The sequence below is a fragment of the Anabrus simplex genome, chromosome 2 (assembly GCF_040414725.1).
Source record: "Anabrus simplex isolate iqAnaSimp1 chromosome 2, ASM4041472v1, whole genome shotgun sequence".
Taxonomy (NCBI): Eukaryota; Metazoa; Arthropoda; class Insecta; order Orthoptera; family Tettigoniidae; genus Anabrus; species Anabrus simplex.
The window spans coordinates 668,532,049-668,552,938 of NC_090266.1; the positions used below are offsets into that span (position 1 = coordinate 668,532,049).

The 20,890-nt window shown below is 40.8% G+C and overlaps 1 protein-coding gene across 26 annotated transcripts in view; it reads right to left on the reverse strand.

Moving 5' to 3' along the window:
- The window catches only part of bt (projectin protein bent), a 520,921-nt gene that overhangs the window by 466,493 nt on the left and 33,538 nt on the right, over positions 1–20,890 (reverse strand). For all 26 annotated transcript variants that reach the window (XM_067141199.2, XM_067141225.2, XM_067141218.2 and 23 more), the window contains exons 2-3: positions 10,615–11,008; positions 5,197–5,218 (exon numbers count right to left, since the gene is read on the reverse strand). In XM_067141199.2, the coding sequence (XP_066997300.2) occupies positions 5,197–5,218; positions 10,615–10,927 (335 nt within the window). In that variant the 5' untranslated portion in view covers positions 10,928–11,008. The remainder of the gene's footprint in view (positions 1–5,196; positions 5,219–10,614; positions 11,009–20,890) is intronic.

Below are 20,890 nucleotides of genomic sequence, written 5' to 3' on the forward strand. Positions count from 1 at the left end.
ATGCATCTGTCTCGAAAACAAATCGCAGATACAATGGTATTCAAACTGGACGGAAAAGATGCCCGAATTGACTACTGAAGCTTTTTCCTTCGAAATCCCCGTTGATTACCGTGAACATATTGTTTATGTGCGAAAAGTAACATCATTTGTTTGCATCAATAATGCATTTTTATTCCTCGTTGAATAATGTTGTTTAATACCTGATCACATAATTTGAAAGTGTTATACATACTAAAGGCAAAGTTTTCAATTCAATTCTTTCTACTTGGCCGTGCGGTTAGGGGCGCGCAGCTGTGAGCTTGCATCCGGGAGAGAGTGGGTTCGAACCCCACTGTCGGCAGCCCTGAAGATAGTTTTCCGTATTTTCCCATTTTAACACCAGACAAATTCTGTGATTGTTCCTTAATTAGGACCACGGCCGCTTCCTTCCAATTCCTAGGCCTTTCCTATCCCATTGTCGCCATAAGACCTATCTGTGTCGGTGCGACGTAAAGCAAATTGCAAAAAAAGGAAAAGAAAATATTTAAGCCGTGATATTTCTTAGGTAAGACCGATCGGAGTAGTCGCGCGTGTTAAAGCACTACGGCTACGGAGCTAAGCTCTGAATTCGGGAGGTGCGTGGGTTCAAACCCCACCGTCGGTTGTACTGAGAATCATTTTCTCTCGTTTCCCATTTTCACCTCAAGACAAATATCTGGACAGTTCTTGTTCATAGGCCATAGACAATTCCTTTCACCTCCTTAACCAATTTGATTAACCATCATCCATTTCATCTTCATAAGCTACCAACTGAGGCTGGCGTTAGGAAGAGCATGCGGCCGTAAAAGCCTGCCATATAAATTCATATCTCCTCATCCCTGACCACGTGTTGAGAAACGGGACTAAACATAGAATACATGCTTTTTTTTAGGTAAGATTCACATTCATTTTTTAAGATGTTACGTACTTGATTGATTTCTTTCCATCTGAATGGTTAAACTTCCTAAAACGTTTTATTTTCATAAAACCTACGCACTAAAAAATTCATTTAAACCTAGAAAAATATTAAAAGACATAAATGTACGTTTCACGCCTTTAATGATAAAGAAACCTCAAAAAACCTAAACCTCCAAATAAGGTGTACACACTGCGCTTGAATCATCCTCATACGACAGCTCAACGCGCCTTTTTAGCCCTCAAACTCACGCACTGGGAAGGAAAAGCCAATCTCTTTCTTTGTTTACATTGAACTACCATCGCTGTCGAGACCTGTAAAATCATCGAATTATGTAAGTTGTCCGTCGAAGTCGAACCTAGTCTAAACAAGTTTATGTGGGACTCTTGTCACATCTTTAATTATTTCATACTCTTAAGGAAACAGTCGATACTTTAAGGCCGTTTGTTACTTCACTAACATGTGAATTTCAGTTTCCTGCTCCTCTGTCTTGAACATTAAAAACAAACATGAATAAAACACTTGGGTGTTAACTTAGTAAGGCGAAATATCACACAGAAACACAGAAAACACTTCACATTCTGACATCGGAACACTGTAGTGGAAATTTGTTGTTAGCACTGCACTTTCGTAACAACACTGTGTGAGACGACAACCCATTAATCTACAGCTAAATTTCGTAGGGCAATACAAAGAAAATCCACAGCCTGTATCCAGTCATTTGACCGGGTCAGGAATGGAATGAATGAAGCCCCTATCTAGCGGCGAGGATAGGAATTGTACCGGCTGCCGAAGCCTGTCGCACTCCTCTGGGGCAATGATTAATGACTGACAGACGAAATGAAATGATATTGGAGGTTGTTGCTGGAATGAAAGATGACGGGGAAAACTGGAGTACCCGGAGAAAATCTTGTTCCGCCTCATCTTTGTCCAGCTCAAATCTCACATGGAGTGACCGGGATTTGAACCACGGAACCCAGCGGTTAGAGGCCGATGCGGCAACCCTGAGCCACGGAGTCATTCGTAGGGCAATAATGGGCATTAAAACTTATGAAACATTGATATGCAGATCTATTTTCTTCGTTTTGACCATATAAAATATATACACAGAATGTTTGGGAGATGTTTACAAATAACTTTACAGAAGGTCGGGATGAATATCCACAGTTCGTAAAAGGTATACTGTATATATCTAATTTAGCGAATGGTTTATCCGAGGGAGGAGCTTGAAGTAGAGAGCAATGTTTGTGAGATAGCTAGTAGCTTCGTTTGTCCCTCGTCATATACCACAAACCACAGAATGCTTCAAGCAGTATGCATGCGGAAGAAGCAATTGTAAGTGCATCGCCGCACTGCATCTGTACACAGCACTTCACTGCAGCTCCAGGATGTATATATGCGTAATGTGTAAGAAGCAATTCTAAGTAAATCACTGCACTGCAGCTTCAGGATGTATATATGCGTAATGTGTAAGAAGCAATTCTAAGTAAATCACTGCACTGCAGCTTCATGCACGTGTAAGTTGTATGAAAACATTCTACGTACAAGAAGTGAACGTTTTCATACTACAGAATATTGTAATGTATATCGGCAAAGCCCTAAGTCATTCATCACTGAATACTACCTGAAGTACGAAAAATCAAATTTTCAACTTCATTTTTATTTTTGAAATAGGACATTATTTTGACGTTGTCTGTATTAGGAGCCCTACCAATAACGAGCAAAGAATATTTGTACTAATCTCCCAAACAAGATATATGTTGATCTTTCTACGATACCTATGCAATGTCTATATAATTATGTAGAAAGATCAATTTCGCAATTCATAATAGAATTATTAACAATCCCGCTATGTTCAGACAGAAATTTAGACTATCGGAAAGGTCTATGGCAAACAGTGGAAGGCTTAGAGATGTATGTCCCTCCTTTTGGTGGATATTTTACGAGTTAATTGTTTCAATTTTAAGGACTAAATGATTATTTTTCGCCCTTCAACTTGAGTAAGATATGTCAAGCGTGACGGACAGCTCATCACGAGAACAAAATCCACGTCTCAATAGTGGGACATCGAGAACGGTAAAACTAAGTACAGCAAGCACAATGAGAGACAGAATAATTGTTTTTGGTTTCCATTATTCTATTCAATTCATTAAATCGCATTCGATGAACGGTGATAATTAAAAATGGAGGAAATCATTGTAATTTTGAACATTTCATATGAGAAAGAGTTTCGTGTGGTATGCTGGTACGTACAGTTTCTGTTTGTTTCCCGTGATTTAGGTACTGTGTAGAGTTGTAGAAAATGAGTCCTAACGTGGAAATCGAGCGTTTCCGTCCTCATATCCACAAAACATTGTTTCTTCATGAACGTGGGAGGAATGTGTCCTGAATATTTGTCCGTAGTTGCATAGTTAGCAGCAGCTTTCTCGAGCCACCATTCCTTGCATCAATAGTATAGGCTTGTGGATACGCATGTATTGTAATTGTACCCCTGGGGCATGATTGACAGCCTACCACAAACCACATTAAGTTGCTTTCGTGAATGACGATGGTGTGTTTCAATAGTAGTTAGGTGCTGAGCCATAGGGAATGTCTTGTGTAATAAGTAGTTTGTGCAACATTGTTCGAACTTCTAGAATATGAACTGGATTCCTAATTCCCCCAACATCAGTCTTTTAGATAATTCATGATGTTTGGCACATGAGATATGAAACGTTTGTATTCAGCAGTCGTTTCAAAGCCAACAACTAAATACCGTACCGCGTACTTGAGAATAACGTCCTGACTGCTAGGAACATATGGAATCATTGATACGTCCCAATATTGGTATAAGTGGGACAAGATAATTTTTAACAAAATATCAGGTAGGTGATCGTAATTCAGGGACTGTCCGACTCGTTGGCTGAATGGTCAGCGTACTGGCCTTCGGTTCAGAGGGTCCCGGGTTCGATTCCCGGCCGGGTCGGGGATTTTAATCGTCTCTGATTAATTCTTCTAGCCCGGGGACTGGGTGTTTGTGTTTGTCCCAACACTTTCCTCTTCATATTCACACAGCACACTACACTACCAACCACCACAGAAACACGCAATAGTGATTACATCCCTTCATATAGGGTTGGCGTCAGGAAGGGCATCCGGCCGTAAAACAGGGCCAAATCCACATGTGCGACACAGTTCGCACCCGCGACCCCACAGGTGTGGGATAAGCGGTAGAAAAAGAAGAAGAAGAAGAAGAAGAAGATCGTAATTCAGGGACTACTTAGTATTCGTGACACTGGGTTCATAGATAAATTATCTCAGTGATCAGTTGATCCTTTGGATCCTAAATAAATTATTCGCATTGAGACCCAGTCATCTCTTGTTAACGTTTTGGAAAATGGAGAACTTGGTGTATTAGTAATAAATCAACAAATACAATATCCACAAATAATTTTCTACTAATTATTCTCCCAATGTTCAGTCCTTAATACAGTAGTGAACCAGAGAATAATAACTGACGTATTTATGGGAGTACAGTATTGAAAATGTGTGACCAATTTCACGTAACAATTAATTGCTTCTGTCACTGAAGTTATTTTCAGATTATCTATCTCCGTCAATATAATCATATTCCTTAAAAAGTTAGCTTTCCACGCACATGAATCCATTAATACGGCCATTTTCAAGACAATTAGAGATACAATTCTCACCAGCTGCCATATTTATTTACAAACTAACAAATGTCGATTTTTTTATTTCTTTAAACGGTACTTAAACTCTGAAAATCAGCTGTACGATATACTGACTGTGAGTCGGCCTACCAAGTCTGGGAATTTTACTGGCTCTGAGGGCTGATTTGAGGTCCGCTCAGCCTAGGTGAGAACAACTGAGGAGCTATCTGACGGTGAGACAATGGGATCGGTCAAGAAAGCCAGGACTAATGATCGGGAGGATTCATTTCGCTAATCACTTGTCACTTCATAATATGCAGGCATTCAGGCTGAACAGCGGACGCTTGGTAGGTCTGTAGTACCATTGCTGGCGAGCGGGAGCTTAAACTTTGAAAAATGTGTTCTTTGTAGCAAGATCTTAGGTTGTTTAGAGAAAATTAGAAGATCCATGCTACCCACCTGTCATTCTAACTTTAGTGCATGCTTTGAAACAATCTTACGGATTAGTTCTGTACGTTGGCCCCAAGGAGTTAAGTTCACTACCAGTGGTATTTTGCTCATTAAATTATACTAAGGTTACAGAAGAAAGCATGCAAGTAAAACAATACTTACTTCTCTCGTGGCTCATCGGCCGCTGTAACGAAAAGAGAAAAGCATGGTTAGTCTACAAAATAACATATCTTTCTTCAGAGTGCATAAATACATTGCTTTTAAAATCACTCAGTAATCTCTGTTTACAGAAATGTATTTATCAGTTTGCCATATTCTCCGACAAATCCAATCGTTTGAATTTCAATTCGTTTGCATTGGCGTGTTGTGATCACCTCATTTACCTTAGCTCTATCAAGGTGATATTAACTCCAGCATAATATCCACAAATATGTGTTTATTGTTATTTAAAATATGAACGAATCAGTTCTCTTTTTACAAGTTGCTTTACGTCACACCGATATAGATAAATCTTATGGAACAGGAAAGGGCTAGGAGTGAGAAGGAAGCGGCTGTGGCCATAATTAAGGTACAGCCCTGGTATTTGCCTGGTGTGAAAATTGGAAACCACGGAAAACAATTTTCAGGGCTGCCGAGAGTGGGGTTCGAACCCACTATCTCCCGAATACTGAATACTGGCCGCACTTAAGCGACTGGAGCTATCGAGCTCGGTAAGAACAACATTGTATAGGATCTTCAGATATGTACTCCGCCGAAAAGTGGGTGGCCTACCCTGTCCGCTGTAGGGGCTTCTATTGTGATGCAAGAAACGGCTACACGCAACCACATCAAGTCAGAAAAATTGCCGAATGTTGCATGGACAAGAACTCAATTAGGTGAAATGCTGCGTTAGGTCTCTCTGCATTGCTTAGGATACAAAAACCTCTGGAGTGTAAACATTCAGTCAAGTCAAATATATAACAATGTTATACTGATGGTGAATGGATGTGTTATCATATCTGAAGAGAGTCATCTCAGTGAAGGACAAGCAGTCGCACTTTATATAGAGAAATATCCATACAAACGGTATCGAGATTGCAGTAGATTCCAGGATGTAGACTGTCAGACTGGTAGGCCTACACTTCCCGTGGAACTCGTCCACTGAGAAGACAGCAAAAGAAATAGAATATGGTGAGAGAAACTGTTCCTGTAGAATTTCATACAAGTACTGGAGCTCTGGTACACTATAGTGAATAAATCATATTAAGGTGCAGAGAATAATTAAATATAATCAGCACTGGTAAGTCATTCACACGGCACTCAACTTGGTTCCTATAATTTTGATGACCATGCCCGTCGCGAAGCTTTCTGCGAGTGGATCGCTGAACAAAAATTATGCTGTTTCTTAAATGTCGTAAATTTATGTATGTTGTATCGCATGCGCTTTTGATTTAACAGGTTACGCCTTCAGGATTACCCTATTTAACCCCCTTGGGTCTATTTGGGCGATCAAATGTATGCAACATTGCCTGAAAATAGGACTGAAGTTGTGTGGACTCTTCGCACGGCAACAGCAACTCGCAGAGCGGCAATGTTAACATGAGTGCGAACGAGTATAAGGGGAAGTGTAGCCTTGTGCGCGGAGCAGGGAAAGGGTTATTTTGAACACTTCTTGTAATGGAACGTGCAACAATATTCATACAAATTGTGATGTTTCCTTTCACTTTCCCTTTCATTCCTATGCGCCTATGGGTGCGCAACCCAACATACTTCTGACTACGTAGCTGAAGCACCTGGTAGAGAGTATCGGTTAGATTTACAATTTAATTTTAAATAATAATTATTCAGTAATAACTAATTACATGAAACATACAGAATTTCACTTTCATCCTAACCTACCTCTCCTCAACAGACACAGTAATCAAGTACCCACATTTCAACCGAGTTCCGTGAAAGAGGGGGCATGCCCGTTGCCAGATCTGGCTAATCTACTTAATCCATTTTAAGCCAGGTGTCAGGTCGAATAAACTGACGGAAGTTTTTGCACACCTCCGAGTCTCTGACATTTGAGTTAGAATATTAATAAATTTTACAATAAAAAGTGATGAAGGACATCAAGTTTGTATTTTGTCCAGCACAAATATCGTATACCGTTACAGAGTGGAACCCTAGGGACAAGGTAGTGTGGTTGCCTAAATTAAGATGGAAAACGTGGTGAAATCGTTGGTTAAGAAAATAACACTAAAATATTGAAAATGAAAATCCACAGCTTGTTTCCAGTCATTCGACCGGGTCAGGAATGGAATGAATGAAGCCCCAATCTAGCGTTGAGGATAAGAATTGTGCCGGCTGCCGAAGCCTGTCACACTCCTCTGGGGCAATGATTAATGAATGACAGATGGAATGAAATGATATTGGAGAGTGTTGCTGGAATGAAAGATGACAGGCAAAAATCGAAGTACCCGGAGAAAAGCCTGTGCCGCCTCCACTTTGTCCAGCACAAATCTCACATGGAGTGATCGGGTATTTGAACCACGGAACCCAGCGGTGAGAGGCAGGTGTGCTGCCGCCTTAGCCACGGAGGGTATACTTAAAAGTTTATATATTTCATACTTAAAATATTATACATAGCAATAGTAGAATAGATTAAGTTCAACCGACACCACAGTAAAGTACCCTTATGCAGTGCAATAAATTCACTTTGTGTTCATTAGACGCTTACTTAGAGTTTGTTATTCGATTCAAAGAGTTAATTTAAATATGTAAATAATGACATTCACGTGAGATTCGACCACATTTTAGAATTTCACTGTTATGCAGATGTGTATGAAATATCCGTGATACTTCTGCCTGGGTTTTGTCCTTCCAGCAGCAACACAACTTCAAATAATACACGTGTAGTCAGGCTGCACTTCTCTAGAGAAACTACTGATGGTGGAAGTTTCCTTATCCAGCAAAATGAAAGAATACAAATATTATTTTAAAACAGAGGCCATATCACAGAAATTGGCAAGGGACAGATAAATTGCAGGTGCACAGTAAAGATGAACACTTTAACTTTAGTTATTGAAACTCTTATTCGTAGTCTTAATAATAAAATCAAATTCTAAATTTTGGTAAATAATTTTGATAAATTTACTGTAAATAAACTTTGCAACCATCTTCGCCACCATCATCGCGACGACCACAAGACATATACTTTTCTCTATATCGATTTTCTTCATCTACTTGTATTATTTGTAGCTGTTAGAATTTTACTTTTGTCCTTGAGCAACGCAAATGTCACTCAATGAAGCTGAAAGAACTGTGGTGGAAAAACGCGGGGAATTACGGAATCTGCGGCTTATTTCATTAATAATCCATGCTCATTCAATACTAATCAACCCAAAAATATAAGGTACTTCAGAAAAAAAGTCTGCAGACGATGGCAATGTACTTATCCATTTCAAGGGAAACATTGTAATGCCATATATCAAATCATAAAAGTTGTTGAGCTGGAAGCAAACGATACCCCAACCTCTGTCAGAAGATCGATACTCTTCTCATATCTGTGAATACTGCGTTAAAACTTTCCGTTTCGTTTTATTTATTAACGAATATTTTATCTGCAACCACGTGTGCCTTTTTTTTTTGCTAGGGGCTTTACGTCGCACCGACACAGATAGGTCTTATGGCGACGATGGGATAGGAAAGGCCTAGGAGTTGGAAGGAAGCGGCCGTGGCCTTAATTAAGGTACAGCCCCAGCATTTGCCTGGTGTGAAAGTGGTTTCCCATTTTCACACCACGTGTGCCTGATGTTTACATTTGTGTTATTCAGTTAGATGACAAGAGGACACTTACTAACAGAACAGAAGAGAAGATAAGGAGAGGGAGGAGAGGCGAGAAGAGGAGGAAATAAGAGAGGAGAAGTAAAGAGGTAATAATACTATTGGTTTTCACGTCTCGCGAACTACTTTTTGCGGTTTTTGGAGACGCCGAGGTACCGAAATGTTATCCCACAAGAGTTCTTTTACGTGTCTGTATATCTACCGACACAATGTTGACGTATGTGAACACCTTCAAATATCGCCGATCTGTGCTAAGATCGAACCTGCCAAGTTGGGGTCAATAGGCAACCACCCTACCGTCCGGCAAAGTTAGGAGAAGGAATGGAACAAGAAGAAAGGAGAAGAGAGGAAAGGTGGAGTCAAAATGAAGAAGGGGAAGAGGTAAGAAGAGAATGGATGAGAAGAGGTGATGAAGAAGAGAAGAGATGGAAAGACGGCAGGAATGAAGAGGAAAGAGGGGAAGAGAGCAGATGGAAAGAGGAGAGAAACGAAGAGTAGGGAAGTAAAGAGGAGAAGAGAATGAAGACGAGAAAAATGAGAAGATAGAAGAAGAGAAGAAGTACTAAAAAGAGAGAAAAGAAGAGAATTGTAGAGGAGAAGGAAGAAGAGGAGTTATGGGAAGAGCACAAGGGAGAAGAGGAGTAAATAGTAGGAAGAAGGAGAAAGGAGAAGAAATGGAAAGAGAAGAGAAGAGAAGAGAAGAGAAGAGAAGAGAAGAGAAGAGAAGAGAAGAGAAGAGAAGAGAAGTTATATCTTGGCCAACTCAAAATTTCTCAGTTTCTCCTTTTTTAAGACGACTTCCCTACAGAAGTATTTACAAACACGCACATATGATAAGCTCATTTCCATTCCTGGTGAGTACAACACTTTTCTTCCCGTACACGTTAGTTACTTTCAGCGAACTATCTGAGTCTCTTCGTTGTCTTTGACATATTTAACGTAGAGCGAAGTTAGGTAGCCAGCCCCTGTGATTAACGGTGTGTAGATTTGGTTGGTGCATACACTTACGTGGGCTCGGTAGACTGATATGATTGTAATAGTACATCATGGCGCATACGACTCTTCAGGGATGCTTATGCTATGTATGACAGCTGCCTTCAGGTTGATGAATCAATATACACTTCCTAACACTAGAAGTGACCAGCTGAAAGTTATTGAAGTCCCCGAGTACAAGTACGACCATAAAGAAGGAGCATATATGCTTAGAGATTTCTTGGCTAACACTAATTGTTATCTACATTTTGTCAATAAATGAGGGTACTTCTATTCCTGTGGAATGAGTTTAAATAATGGCATTCGCTACAAATTGCCCTAAACGCTGAATAATACAAATCGCAACTTAACTGACAAAGTATGTATTAGATAAATGTGTATTAAAGAGTAAAGGAAGAAACATTTTATTATGAAAGACCTTATCATAGGACATGTTAAAATCTGAATATTGATTCTTCCGTAGAAGAGTCCGCTTTGTTCTTGTGTCCGTACGTGTACATCAACGAAGATTACAGCACTCTTGAGCACGAAATCCCGAGACCCTTACATGAAAACACTGTATATTAACTACAGTATCACTTGTTGCTCTGTCTCTGGACAGACATCTTTCCCCGGTTTCAATGCTAAGGGACACGTAGTTGGAATATTCTCCTTTTGGAAGGAATTGTTGACTGTATTTGTCGGCGGTTTTAATTGGGTTCGCATAATACAGTAAATTTTCATTAATTGAACAATTCTCCTTCAATACTTTGTGAATTAATAAGAGGAAATGTTACTTACGACTAAAATTGAGGTTGATAGATGCCGCCACTTCACCCATCTTGTTTTTCGCTTTGACTTTGTAGAGACCAGCGTCTGTCTCGATAACGTCGTCCAGCTCGAGGACAACCAGGAACTTGTTCGTGCCGACTGACTGGATTTTCATATTTGTTCGATTGTCTTCGGCTAGCTGGGTATCTCCCCGAAACCAGGTAATATCTGGTTTAGGAGATGCCAGCAACTGGCATTCGAAGATGAGGCGATTGCCTTCATCTTCCTGCCGCAGCTGGGGCTTCTGAGTGAAGCTTGGTGCGAAGTTGTCCGCCGCCCCCATCGTGAGTGGGGTGGCTTCTCTGACGATCTGTGAATCTACTGCAGTGGGCAGTTAGGGCATCAAGTCCGCCTCTGAAACACACTGAACAGTTCCATTTGATTAGCTGCATGTCCTGAAATATAACATACACAGAAAATAGCACAGGTAAATTAAAATAAAAAACGTGGCATATAAATTATATAAACTTATAACAAGCAGGAAACCTAAGTGGCCATGCTGACCCTTGGGAACATCAAAACTCTGTAGGTTTTATAAGCTATTTACGGATTATTCTGGAATAGAGTGGCATGGTAAACAACTCTGTATACCACCTTCGTCAATTTGGAAGAGGCTCTTGATCCTGCAAAAGGAATATTATGGGAAAGAGTGTGAAGATTTACAGCATTCTAGTCATTGTAATTAATATCATCCGTGACAACGAATACCACGTTTTACAGAAATACCTATAACCAATAATAATCTATTCTGGGGTATGTCAAGGATGTATACCAATAGGCAACCCGTTCCTGCTTGTTTTAGACAACATTCTTAGTGATACGGAGAAATACAAGAAGGGAAGAATACAAAGGTGATTTCAAGATACTCGTAGATTTTTGCACTTTACGATGATAGGCCTATATAATGAATATGCTAGCACAACGTTTTCGGGACATGGAAGAGAAATTGTCAAACTTGCTAGACGAACTGCAGCAACAGGCTTGAACATCAATGTAAAGATGAAAGTGATGGAAACAAAGAGGAAAAGTTTGTTTCCCTTGTGTACTTGGAGAATGTGGTGACAAAGAAAGGAGGAGGTGATGTGCACAGTATCATCTTACACCCGGCCAAATATGAATATTTTGAAGAAATATGCTAAACGTTCAGATCATATCAAATACAAGCAAGCCTGAAGCTTTACGTGACTGTTAAAGTCGTGATTATAGTCATAAGACCTCTAGTTTTACGTATAATCCAAACCTAAAGGGCAATAGTTGTGTATACATTCTAGTTAACACTCCGAGGAAACCTTTGGCTCTTGATAATTACTTCATGAAAATCAAGGAAAAACTTATCTTTGGTACATTCCTTTCAGACCCTGCGCACACATGTATATAGGTGAGGAACATATAACTTTCTAGTTTCATATTTCCAGTCAGAAAGTTCAAACACGTTTACGCAGGCTTTTCTCAATCTGTTACAACTGTCCAATGTCCCAATAATCCCCAAGGATCTGCAGCACTTGGTTGTGAAATGCTGATGGATACCTTCTTTTATCAAGGGATGCAAACTTTTCAGAAATGTTTATGAAATCGCGTACCGGCATGCATTTTATTTCATTTAATATTTAAGAACTGCGTAATTAGAGTGTATCTGAGCCTTTAAAAGAATATTATCCCATTTAGAAAATCTCATGATGTGAAGTAAAATTGTGTGTCACCCTTTAAAAACGAACGCCTTAAACAATGTGGCATTGAATTGTTAAATATTACGTGATCACAGTTAGAATTAATCTAGAAAGGTGCATGGAAAATAAGTTAATAATAATAAATCGCATGGGGAAACTTTATTTTACACGTAGATATAATGATGCACAGTAGTACGGCACTGTTACACATTACTAATCAACATAGTCACCATTCTTGTCCACGGACTTGTTCCTACGATACATCAAGGCATCGATACCGGCATGGATGAAATCTGCGTCCAGTCCCTAAAGCCACGTCATGATGACGTACTGAACGGCCACATTTCCGTTGAAATGCTTACCACTCAGGTGCTTCTTGAAAGGTTCGAAGAGATGGAAATCACTTGGAGCCAGGTCGGGGTGTAGGGAGGATGTCCATATTGTTAACTTCCTCACCCCGGGAGGTACAGTGGATACTGCCAGTTACTGTGACACACTGTGACGGCACTGCCTGAGTGAAGTGCTAGACCATCCTCCATACAACCCTGACCTTGCACCTAGTGATTTCCATCTCTACGGATCGTTGAAGAAGCACCTGTGGTGATGAGCAATTCAAAACGATGATAAGGTCTTTCAGCGTACCGTCATGACGTAGATTCAGGGACGGGACGTAAATTTCTGCCTTGGCGGCATCGATGTCTTCGTATACCGTTGGAACAAGTACTTGTACAAGAATGGTGACTAGGATGAATAGTACTGTGCATCAGTACCCTACTACTGTGTGCACTTATATCTATCTGCAAAATAAAGTTTCTGCGTGTGAACTCTTGTTACCTTATTTTTCGAAGCTACTTTGTATAAACGCTAATAAACTAAGAAAATTTAACGGTTATGATCTTCATCACCAATATATCTACGTTGTAAATATGTGTGTAAAAGTTCTTTTGACTTTTTTTCGTAATATGCCATTTTTCAGAATGAAACCCTATAGAATTAATTTTTTGTAAGCAATTATACCCTCGGATCTGAAAGGAATGTATAATTAAAACATGGAAAATACAGTCAACTACAGTATATAAGGAAAGTGTGTGCATTTCATAGTCAGTGTACTGTTCTGTGAAAACTCAGGAATCTATGCACTACTGAGAAATACTGAGCTGAAAGTTACCTAAGTAGAAATGATACATTGCATATGCTTTCCTTAGAAGTAGTTTAGAAGCTCTCACAGTACATGCAAACCAAGCGAATATTTGATGTTAGAAGGGAATACACGTAGGAACAAGTTACAGGAAGATTACGCAATTCCGTCTACTGTAGCTCGGCATGCAAAGATACCCACCAGATACACGGGGATATAAATCGCTATACATACAGCAATAATAGCTACATAATGTTCCTCCAGTTTTAACAGGAATTAAACCTGGGATGGTACTTTTCCAGTTGGTACACATTATACATTTTATTCATTATACAGGGTATACACGCAGTAAATGGATTAAAATGAACAAAATTACAAACGCTCTAAATAAACACATATTTCCGGCAGGTGCCGATGCTTTCAGTGATATCCACTTCAGAACCGACGCCCGCACTTCGGTATTAATACAGTGATTTCACTTTTCCGAATTTCAATAGTGCCGCGTTGTCCATCCGTAGTAGTAGCTTGTTCTTTAGACAACCAAATCTCGCGGGTATAATACGTCTACAATGCGTTCCTGAGGTCTGCTGCATTTGTGGCCCTATTTCCACATACGAACAAAGTAATGACCTAAAAAGAAGAGAACATGGAAATGTTTACCTAACATAATTCACTAAATATTACAATAAACAATAACGGCGCTATTTTAAAGTTAAGTCCTTGTACGCGATCCGCTCCTAAACTACGTTTACCTAACATCATTCACGAAATTATGTTCAGAAGTAGTCGAAAATAGATTGTTCATCATCTTCATTAAGACTTTCTGGCTCGATCCCGTATCTTTGTGAAAAGCAGGGTCTCAAATTAGCTGTTTATCACTTTTAATGTTAAACTAACGCAAACGACGAATGTCGGTTTTCATAACTTGTAGAAAGTAGGACGAAGGAATTAGTCAACTAAACTACATGCAAGATCCTGTACAATTTATATTATTTAGTCATCGTACACAAACCCATTTCAAAAAGAACATCCATTCGGAAGATAGCAGGTTTGAACCACTCTAGCGGCAGTTCTAAAGATGTTTCTTTCGTGTTTTCCCATTTTAACACCAGGCAAATGCTGGGGTTGAAGGTTAATTAAAACCGTGGTCACTTCCTTCCCGCTCCGAGCCCCTTCCTATCCCATCGTCACCATAAGACCTACCTGGGTCAATGCGGCATAAATCAAATTAAAAATAAAAATTCGTACACCCAGCAGTATCCTGAATTCCCTTCATATATCACTCACCGAACATAATTCACGAAATATAACAAAAACAATAACGTCGTTACTTGGAAGTTAGCACTTTGCACTTTACGCTATCCTAAAATCTGTTCTACATTGAAGGATGCGTTACAGAGCAAATGCAATAAATAAGAACATTGGCTGTCTTCATTTGTCGCGACTTATAATTACACAGATAGGTCTTACGGCAACCATGGGACGGGAAATGGTTAGGAGGTGGAAGAGAGTGGCCGCAGCCTTAATTAAGGTACCCCACCATTTGCCTGGTGCGAAGATGGGAACCCACGGAAAGCCATCTCCAGGGCTGCGGACAGTGAGGTTCGAACTTAGTATCTCCCGAATGCAAGCTCACAGCTGCAGGTTCCTTACAGCACGGCCAACTTGCTCCGTTTAATTAAAACTCATCACGAATACATCCTTCCCATCGTAGAAATAGCGCACGATCTCTTCTTCTTCATTATGTCGCAAATAAGCGATCTATCGTATACTGAGATCAGCTTCATCATAATAACACAGTATGGAAGATGGAGGGCGAACTGATGTATAAGGATGTTAATGAGCTATAACACGCGCCATATAAAGCATAGAAGGAGAAAAAAGTAGAAAGATAAGCAATTGATAGTCACACTTAATTTTTGTGCGTTTTTGACTGTAGCAGTGAGACGGTCTGCATACGAACAAAAATTGTAACTTCGAGAATTGTGTATTTTATTATTGTTCGTATGTGTTATACATACGTCTTCCTTGTGGTGATTTTGAGCACTTGATAATAAAAAAAATTATATTATGTCATATCTGTTACCACATCCTCCGTTTTCCACCACATGAGATTGCAACAATTTCAGACCAACGCACACCAATAGCCATATACTATGTACACACAGTTCCCAAACATACCGGCTATATCGGTACTGTAAATGCAGCAGTCTCTTCGATAGGTGGTTTTATGCAATGGCCTGCTGAAACACTCAAAACCTACCACCATTCTCAGCTGGAAGTTTTGCCAAGATTCTCGTCGACAACTCTCTAACTCTCCCTTTCTAACCATTACCCATTGCTAAGACCGTTAGAACAGAATCCTTGGTTAATAATTGCTTCGTACAGAACGCATTTGCCTGCTGCTTTTATTGACGTATTCAGAACTTTTGCATTTGTCTCTTGGCACAGGCTGGAGTAAATGATAGCTTCCACTGAAGTCCCAGCCTCACTTATGGCTGTGGCAGTGTTAATGTCTGGCCAGAGAGTAGGCGTCACCTTCTAGTTGGCCCGCCCCTCCCCCTCGGGGAGGGGAATGAAAACCTTTCCTAGGTCCTAGGTGTAAGTTGCTGAGGTATGGGAGGTACTGAGTGATGACATCCATGGCACAATTAGTGCGTCTGGGTGTTATGAAAGATTCTATTCATATGGCAGGTCGTGATACAATGGTATTTTACGGTTCAGTGAGGAAAGCAATGGCAGACTACTTCACTCGTCATCTTGCCTCGTACGTCTCATTATGATGTCGCCATCTCATTTTATGGTTTCCCCACTACTGCATAACCATTGGTGTGATATGTGAGGATCCAACCAGCTTTCGGGCTCAAGACTTAACAGATAGATAACTCATAAGGTTTCGATTCTGTAGACAATAGCTGCTGTTGTATCTCTCGAGATGCTTCAATAGCGTACATACGGACATACTTTAACCCCTCATGCTTCTTTGGCAGAGAGGCGTAGTTTGACACCTTCTTCATGGCAACCTGTGCCTTCTGGAGTCTTAAAGGCAACTCTAGGAATTTTACTACTTTCCTTGTTTGTGGACGATCTGCCATCTAAACTCACCATCACAGTCATCAAAGATAACTGAAATATATTTAAAGGGAAGGAAGGTGATCTGTTTCAGCTCTTCTACAGTCATCACCCGTCGTATCCAAACTACTGGCGGGCAAGGAAACTACTGTAACACCAAACCTGGAAAGAATGCAGCTCCTTCACCTTAAACTTACGTATACCCCAATACCAGTTTATGTCCTACTCGGTAAGCATATTACCGAGCTCGATAGCTGCAGTCCCTTAAGTGCGGCCAGTATCCAGTATTCGGGAGATAGTGGGTTCGAGCCCCACTGTCGGCAGCCCTGAAGATGGTTTTCCGTGGTTTCCCATTTTCTCCCCAGGCAAATGCTGGGGCTGTACCTTAAGTAAGGCCACGGTCGCTTCCTTCCCATTCCTAGGCCTTTCCTGTCCCATTGTCGCCATAAGTCATCTGTGTCCGTGCGACGTAAAACAAATAGCAAAAAAAAAAATCGGTAAGCTTATTAGAGCAGTTACGAAACAGGGACACCTGGATGTCAACTCCCAAGTCACATTCATGACTACGGAACTGCTAGTCATTCTCTGCTGGTTTAAAGAAGTATCAATGCCTTTACTACTTGGTCTCTTCTTTCTATCCGTTATCTAATCCATTGTAAATTATTACTCTCCGATTTGGAACCAGTTTTCTTCTTCAATAAAAACCATTTATACAGAAGTAAGATGTATAATTCTTAATTACTAGTACAATGAACTGAAATTCAAAATTCAGACACCTCTACGCTCAGCAGATATTAGCAGCATAAATACTCGTAAGTCTCAATTGAACTTCGCGCTATAAATTAAAACTCTGTTCTGTTTCTAATAATAATGTAATGTTATTGGCTTTGCGTCCCACTAACTACTTTCCCGGTTTTAGGAGACGCCGAGGTGCCCGAATCTTGTCCCGCAGGAGACACGAGACTGGCGTATTTGAGCTCCTTCAAATGCCACCGTACTGAGCCAGGATCGAACCTGCCAAGTTGGGGTCAGAAGCCCAGCGCCTCAACCGTCTGAGCTACTCAGCCCTGCTGTTCTGTTCCTAGGACCCTTGAAGCTTTGTTAGAATCAAAGATCAGTCCTGTATTATCCATTGCCAACGTGTAATAATCTAGTGATCGTTTAAAACCGACCTCCTTCCGAGCAAGTTGGCTACGCGGGTCGGGCCGCATAGCTCGAGGGATGGTGGGTTCGAACTTCATTGTAGGCAGTTCTGAAATTGATTTTCCATGTTTTTCCAATTTTACCCCAGGCCACCATTGTTTACTAGCCCAGTCCTGTCCCATCGTCGCTATAAGACCTGCCTGTGCCGGTGCGGTGTAAAACAAATAGCAAAACAAGAAGAACTTCTCAGTCGCGTCGCTTGGAGGAAGAATCACGTAGAAATATTTCCATATTTTGATTCAGGTATCGGCTTGAGACATTCTAGTCAAGAATCTCGTGTACATTATTCTCATGACGCTTGTCTGATAACCTGTATTATTGTGTTGTCAGTACTGGTTTATGTGTTTACAATTGATGAGGGTTAAGATGGGAAGGAAAGAATCCTTACCTACAGTATAATTTTAGTTTTCATTCAGGCTCTCTCCTGTAGTTAAAATGAGGAACCTCCAACAGCTTCTTCAAGAGCCACGTCTCTATTGAATTATGTTACCTATGTTTGAGTTTCTGAACCTCAAATTTCTCATTGCAGAGCCAAAAATCAAACCCTGGCCATAGGGATGAGAATATTATATATCCAATAGTACATCAAAGGTAATTTTTACACCTACTCAACACTTGAATCTCAAGTCCTGAAAGCAAATAAGTCAGGAGAGAGAAAAGAATAGTATATATATTCCCATTGTTATATAAAAGAGAAATTATTTTAGTCGAAAGACTTCGCATACATCAAAGCAGAAATATTTAAGCTATTGCGTAGCATGTCGCTTTTAAACTATTTAAACTAAACTAAACTCTGACTGACTGCAACAAGTAAATTCTTGAAAATGTAATTTTATCGTGTTCTTCAAATTATCTCACAGTAAGCAAAGAAAACTGGAGATTACATTCACGTCGCACGTCGTAATGAAACATTTTGTGATAACTTGAAAAAAATATGATTACCTACTGTGTGAATCAATTTTTTTTTTGCTAGTTGCTTTACGTCGCACCGACACAGATAGGTCTTATGGCGACGATGGAACAGGAAAGGGCTAGGAGTGGGAAGGAAGCGGCCGTGGCCTTAATTAAGGTACAGTCCCAGCTGAATCAAAATTAGTCTGCCAGTAGACCTAATTCAATTTAAAATGTTTCTGCTTTAGATTGCATACATTCAATCGCTTTTCTTTGGTATATGGCACAGTTTCTTGAAATTAGCACTCTGGTAGATTGGTAAGGCATTGAGATATCTTACACCAAACTTTGAATGATATTTTTTTTACGTTCTTTTCTTGGATGAAATGTCTTTTAAAACAACCCATCAAAGTATGTAAGCGTTTCCACATCTTCATTATCAGGGTACTGTACCTTATTCTTTTCTATGTGCTGGGTAAAGAGAAAACATTCATAGCACGAAGTTCTTTACAGTTTCTTAAGAAACAACATCTTTTCAAAATAAGTAGGCTACCAGGTATTAAAATATGGTATTTCATGACCAATAAATTTCACTGTCACATTCTTCATGCTGCTAGCCATTAGTTTCGTGTATTGAAAGAGAGTGCAAAAGATTTTTCAGCTTGTCTCAGTTATTTATGGGGTCGCTGGAGCCACCCAGCCTCATTTCGGTTTTGGCTGGGGGTAAAAGGCCGGATGCCCCTCCTGACGCCATGTGATATTTGAGATGAAAATCTCAACTCAAGATCGACCAGAATTCAAACCTCAGTCTGGGTCGAAAACTAGCAGCTAGACCAATGAGATAATGGCGGAAAAGGGTTGGAAATTCTATTATTCAACATCAAATCATAAAATAGAAATCTAAATTTATATCGTATAGAGAACCATGACTTGTTTCTTTTCGGCAGTGGACGATTGGCTGAGGTCTCAGGTATAAAATTATATTAAAAACAGAAAATAAAAGAAATTAACACCATAAGTTTCATCAATATTGACGATTCACTTTCATTTAACCACATGGCATTCACCTATTTCCTACAAACATAAATTCCACAACTACGAGTAGATACTGGTAGCTGATATTAATACTTTACTTCCTGTACCAAGTGGCCGAAGTATCCCACACAATGCTGCAAAATTGTTCTCGTATCTAAATTTTGGGCATCCTGACGGGGATTCGAACGCAGTCCTTCCGGATGAATCTAGCACGACTTTATCGCCTAGGGTGGGTAGCCCTAGAGTGATGCGAATAACAATGAATAAAGCACAGGAGGCCCATTTGCATCAGTTTTACTGTAATACACTGACTGACAGAGCAAATGCAACACCAAGAAGGAGTGGTCAGAACTTTATGCCAATTGCAGGGTAGACTGACGTCACTGAGGTATGCTCATGATGTGAAATGCGCCGCTGTGCTGCGCACGTAGCGAACGATAAATGGGACACGGCGTTGGCGAATGGCCCACTTCGTACCGTGATTTCTCAGCCGACAGTCATTGTAGAACGTGTTGTCGTGTGCCACAGGACACGTGTATAGCTAAGAATGCCAGGCCGCCGTCAACGGAGGCATTTCCAGCAGACAGACGACTTTACGAGGGGTATGGTGATCGGGCTGAGAAGGGCAGGTTGGTCGCTTCGTCAAATCGCAGCCGATACACATACGGATGTGTCCACGGTGCAGCGCCTGTGGCGAAGAATGGTTGACGCAGGGACATGTGGCACGTGCGAGGGGTCCAGGCGCAGCCCGTGTGACGTCAGCACGCGAGGATCGGCGCATCCGCCGCCAAGCGGTGGCAGCCCCGCACGCGACGTCAACCGCCATTCTTCAGCATGTGCAAGACACCCTGGCTGTTCCAATATCGACCAGAACAATTTCCCGTCGATTGGTTGAAGGAGGCCTGCACTCCCGGCGTCCGCTCAGAAGACTACCATTGACTCCACAGCATAGACGTGCACGCCTGGCATGGTGCCGGGCTAGAGCGACTTGGATGAGGGAATGGCGGAACGTCGTGTTCTCCGATGAGTCACGCTTCTGTTCTGTCAGTGATAGTCACCGCAGACGAGTGTGGCGTCGGCGTGGAGAAAGGTCAAATCCGGCAGTAACTGTGGAGCGCCCTACCGCTAGACAACGCGGCATCATGGTTTGGGGCGCTATTGCGTATGATTCCACGTCACCTCTAGTGCGTATTCAAGGCACGTTAAATGCCCACCGCTACGTGCAGCATGTGCTGCGGCC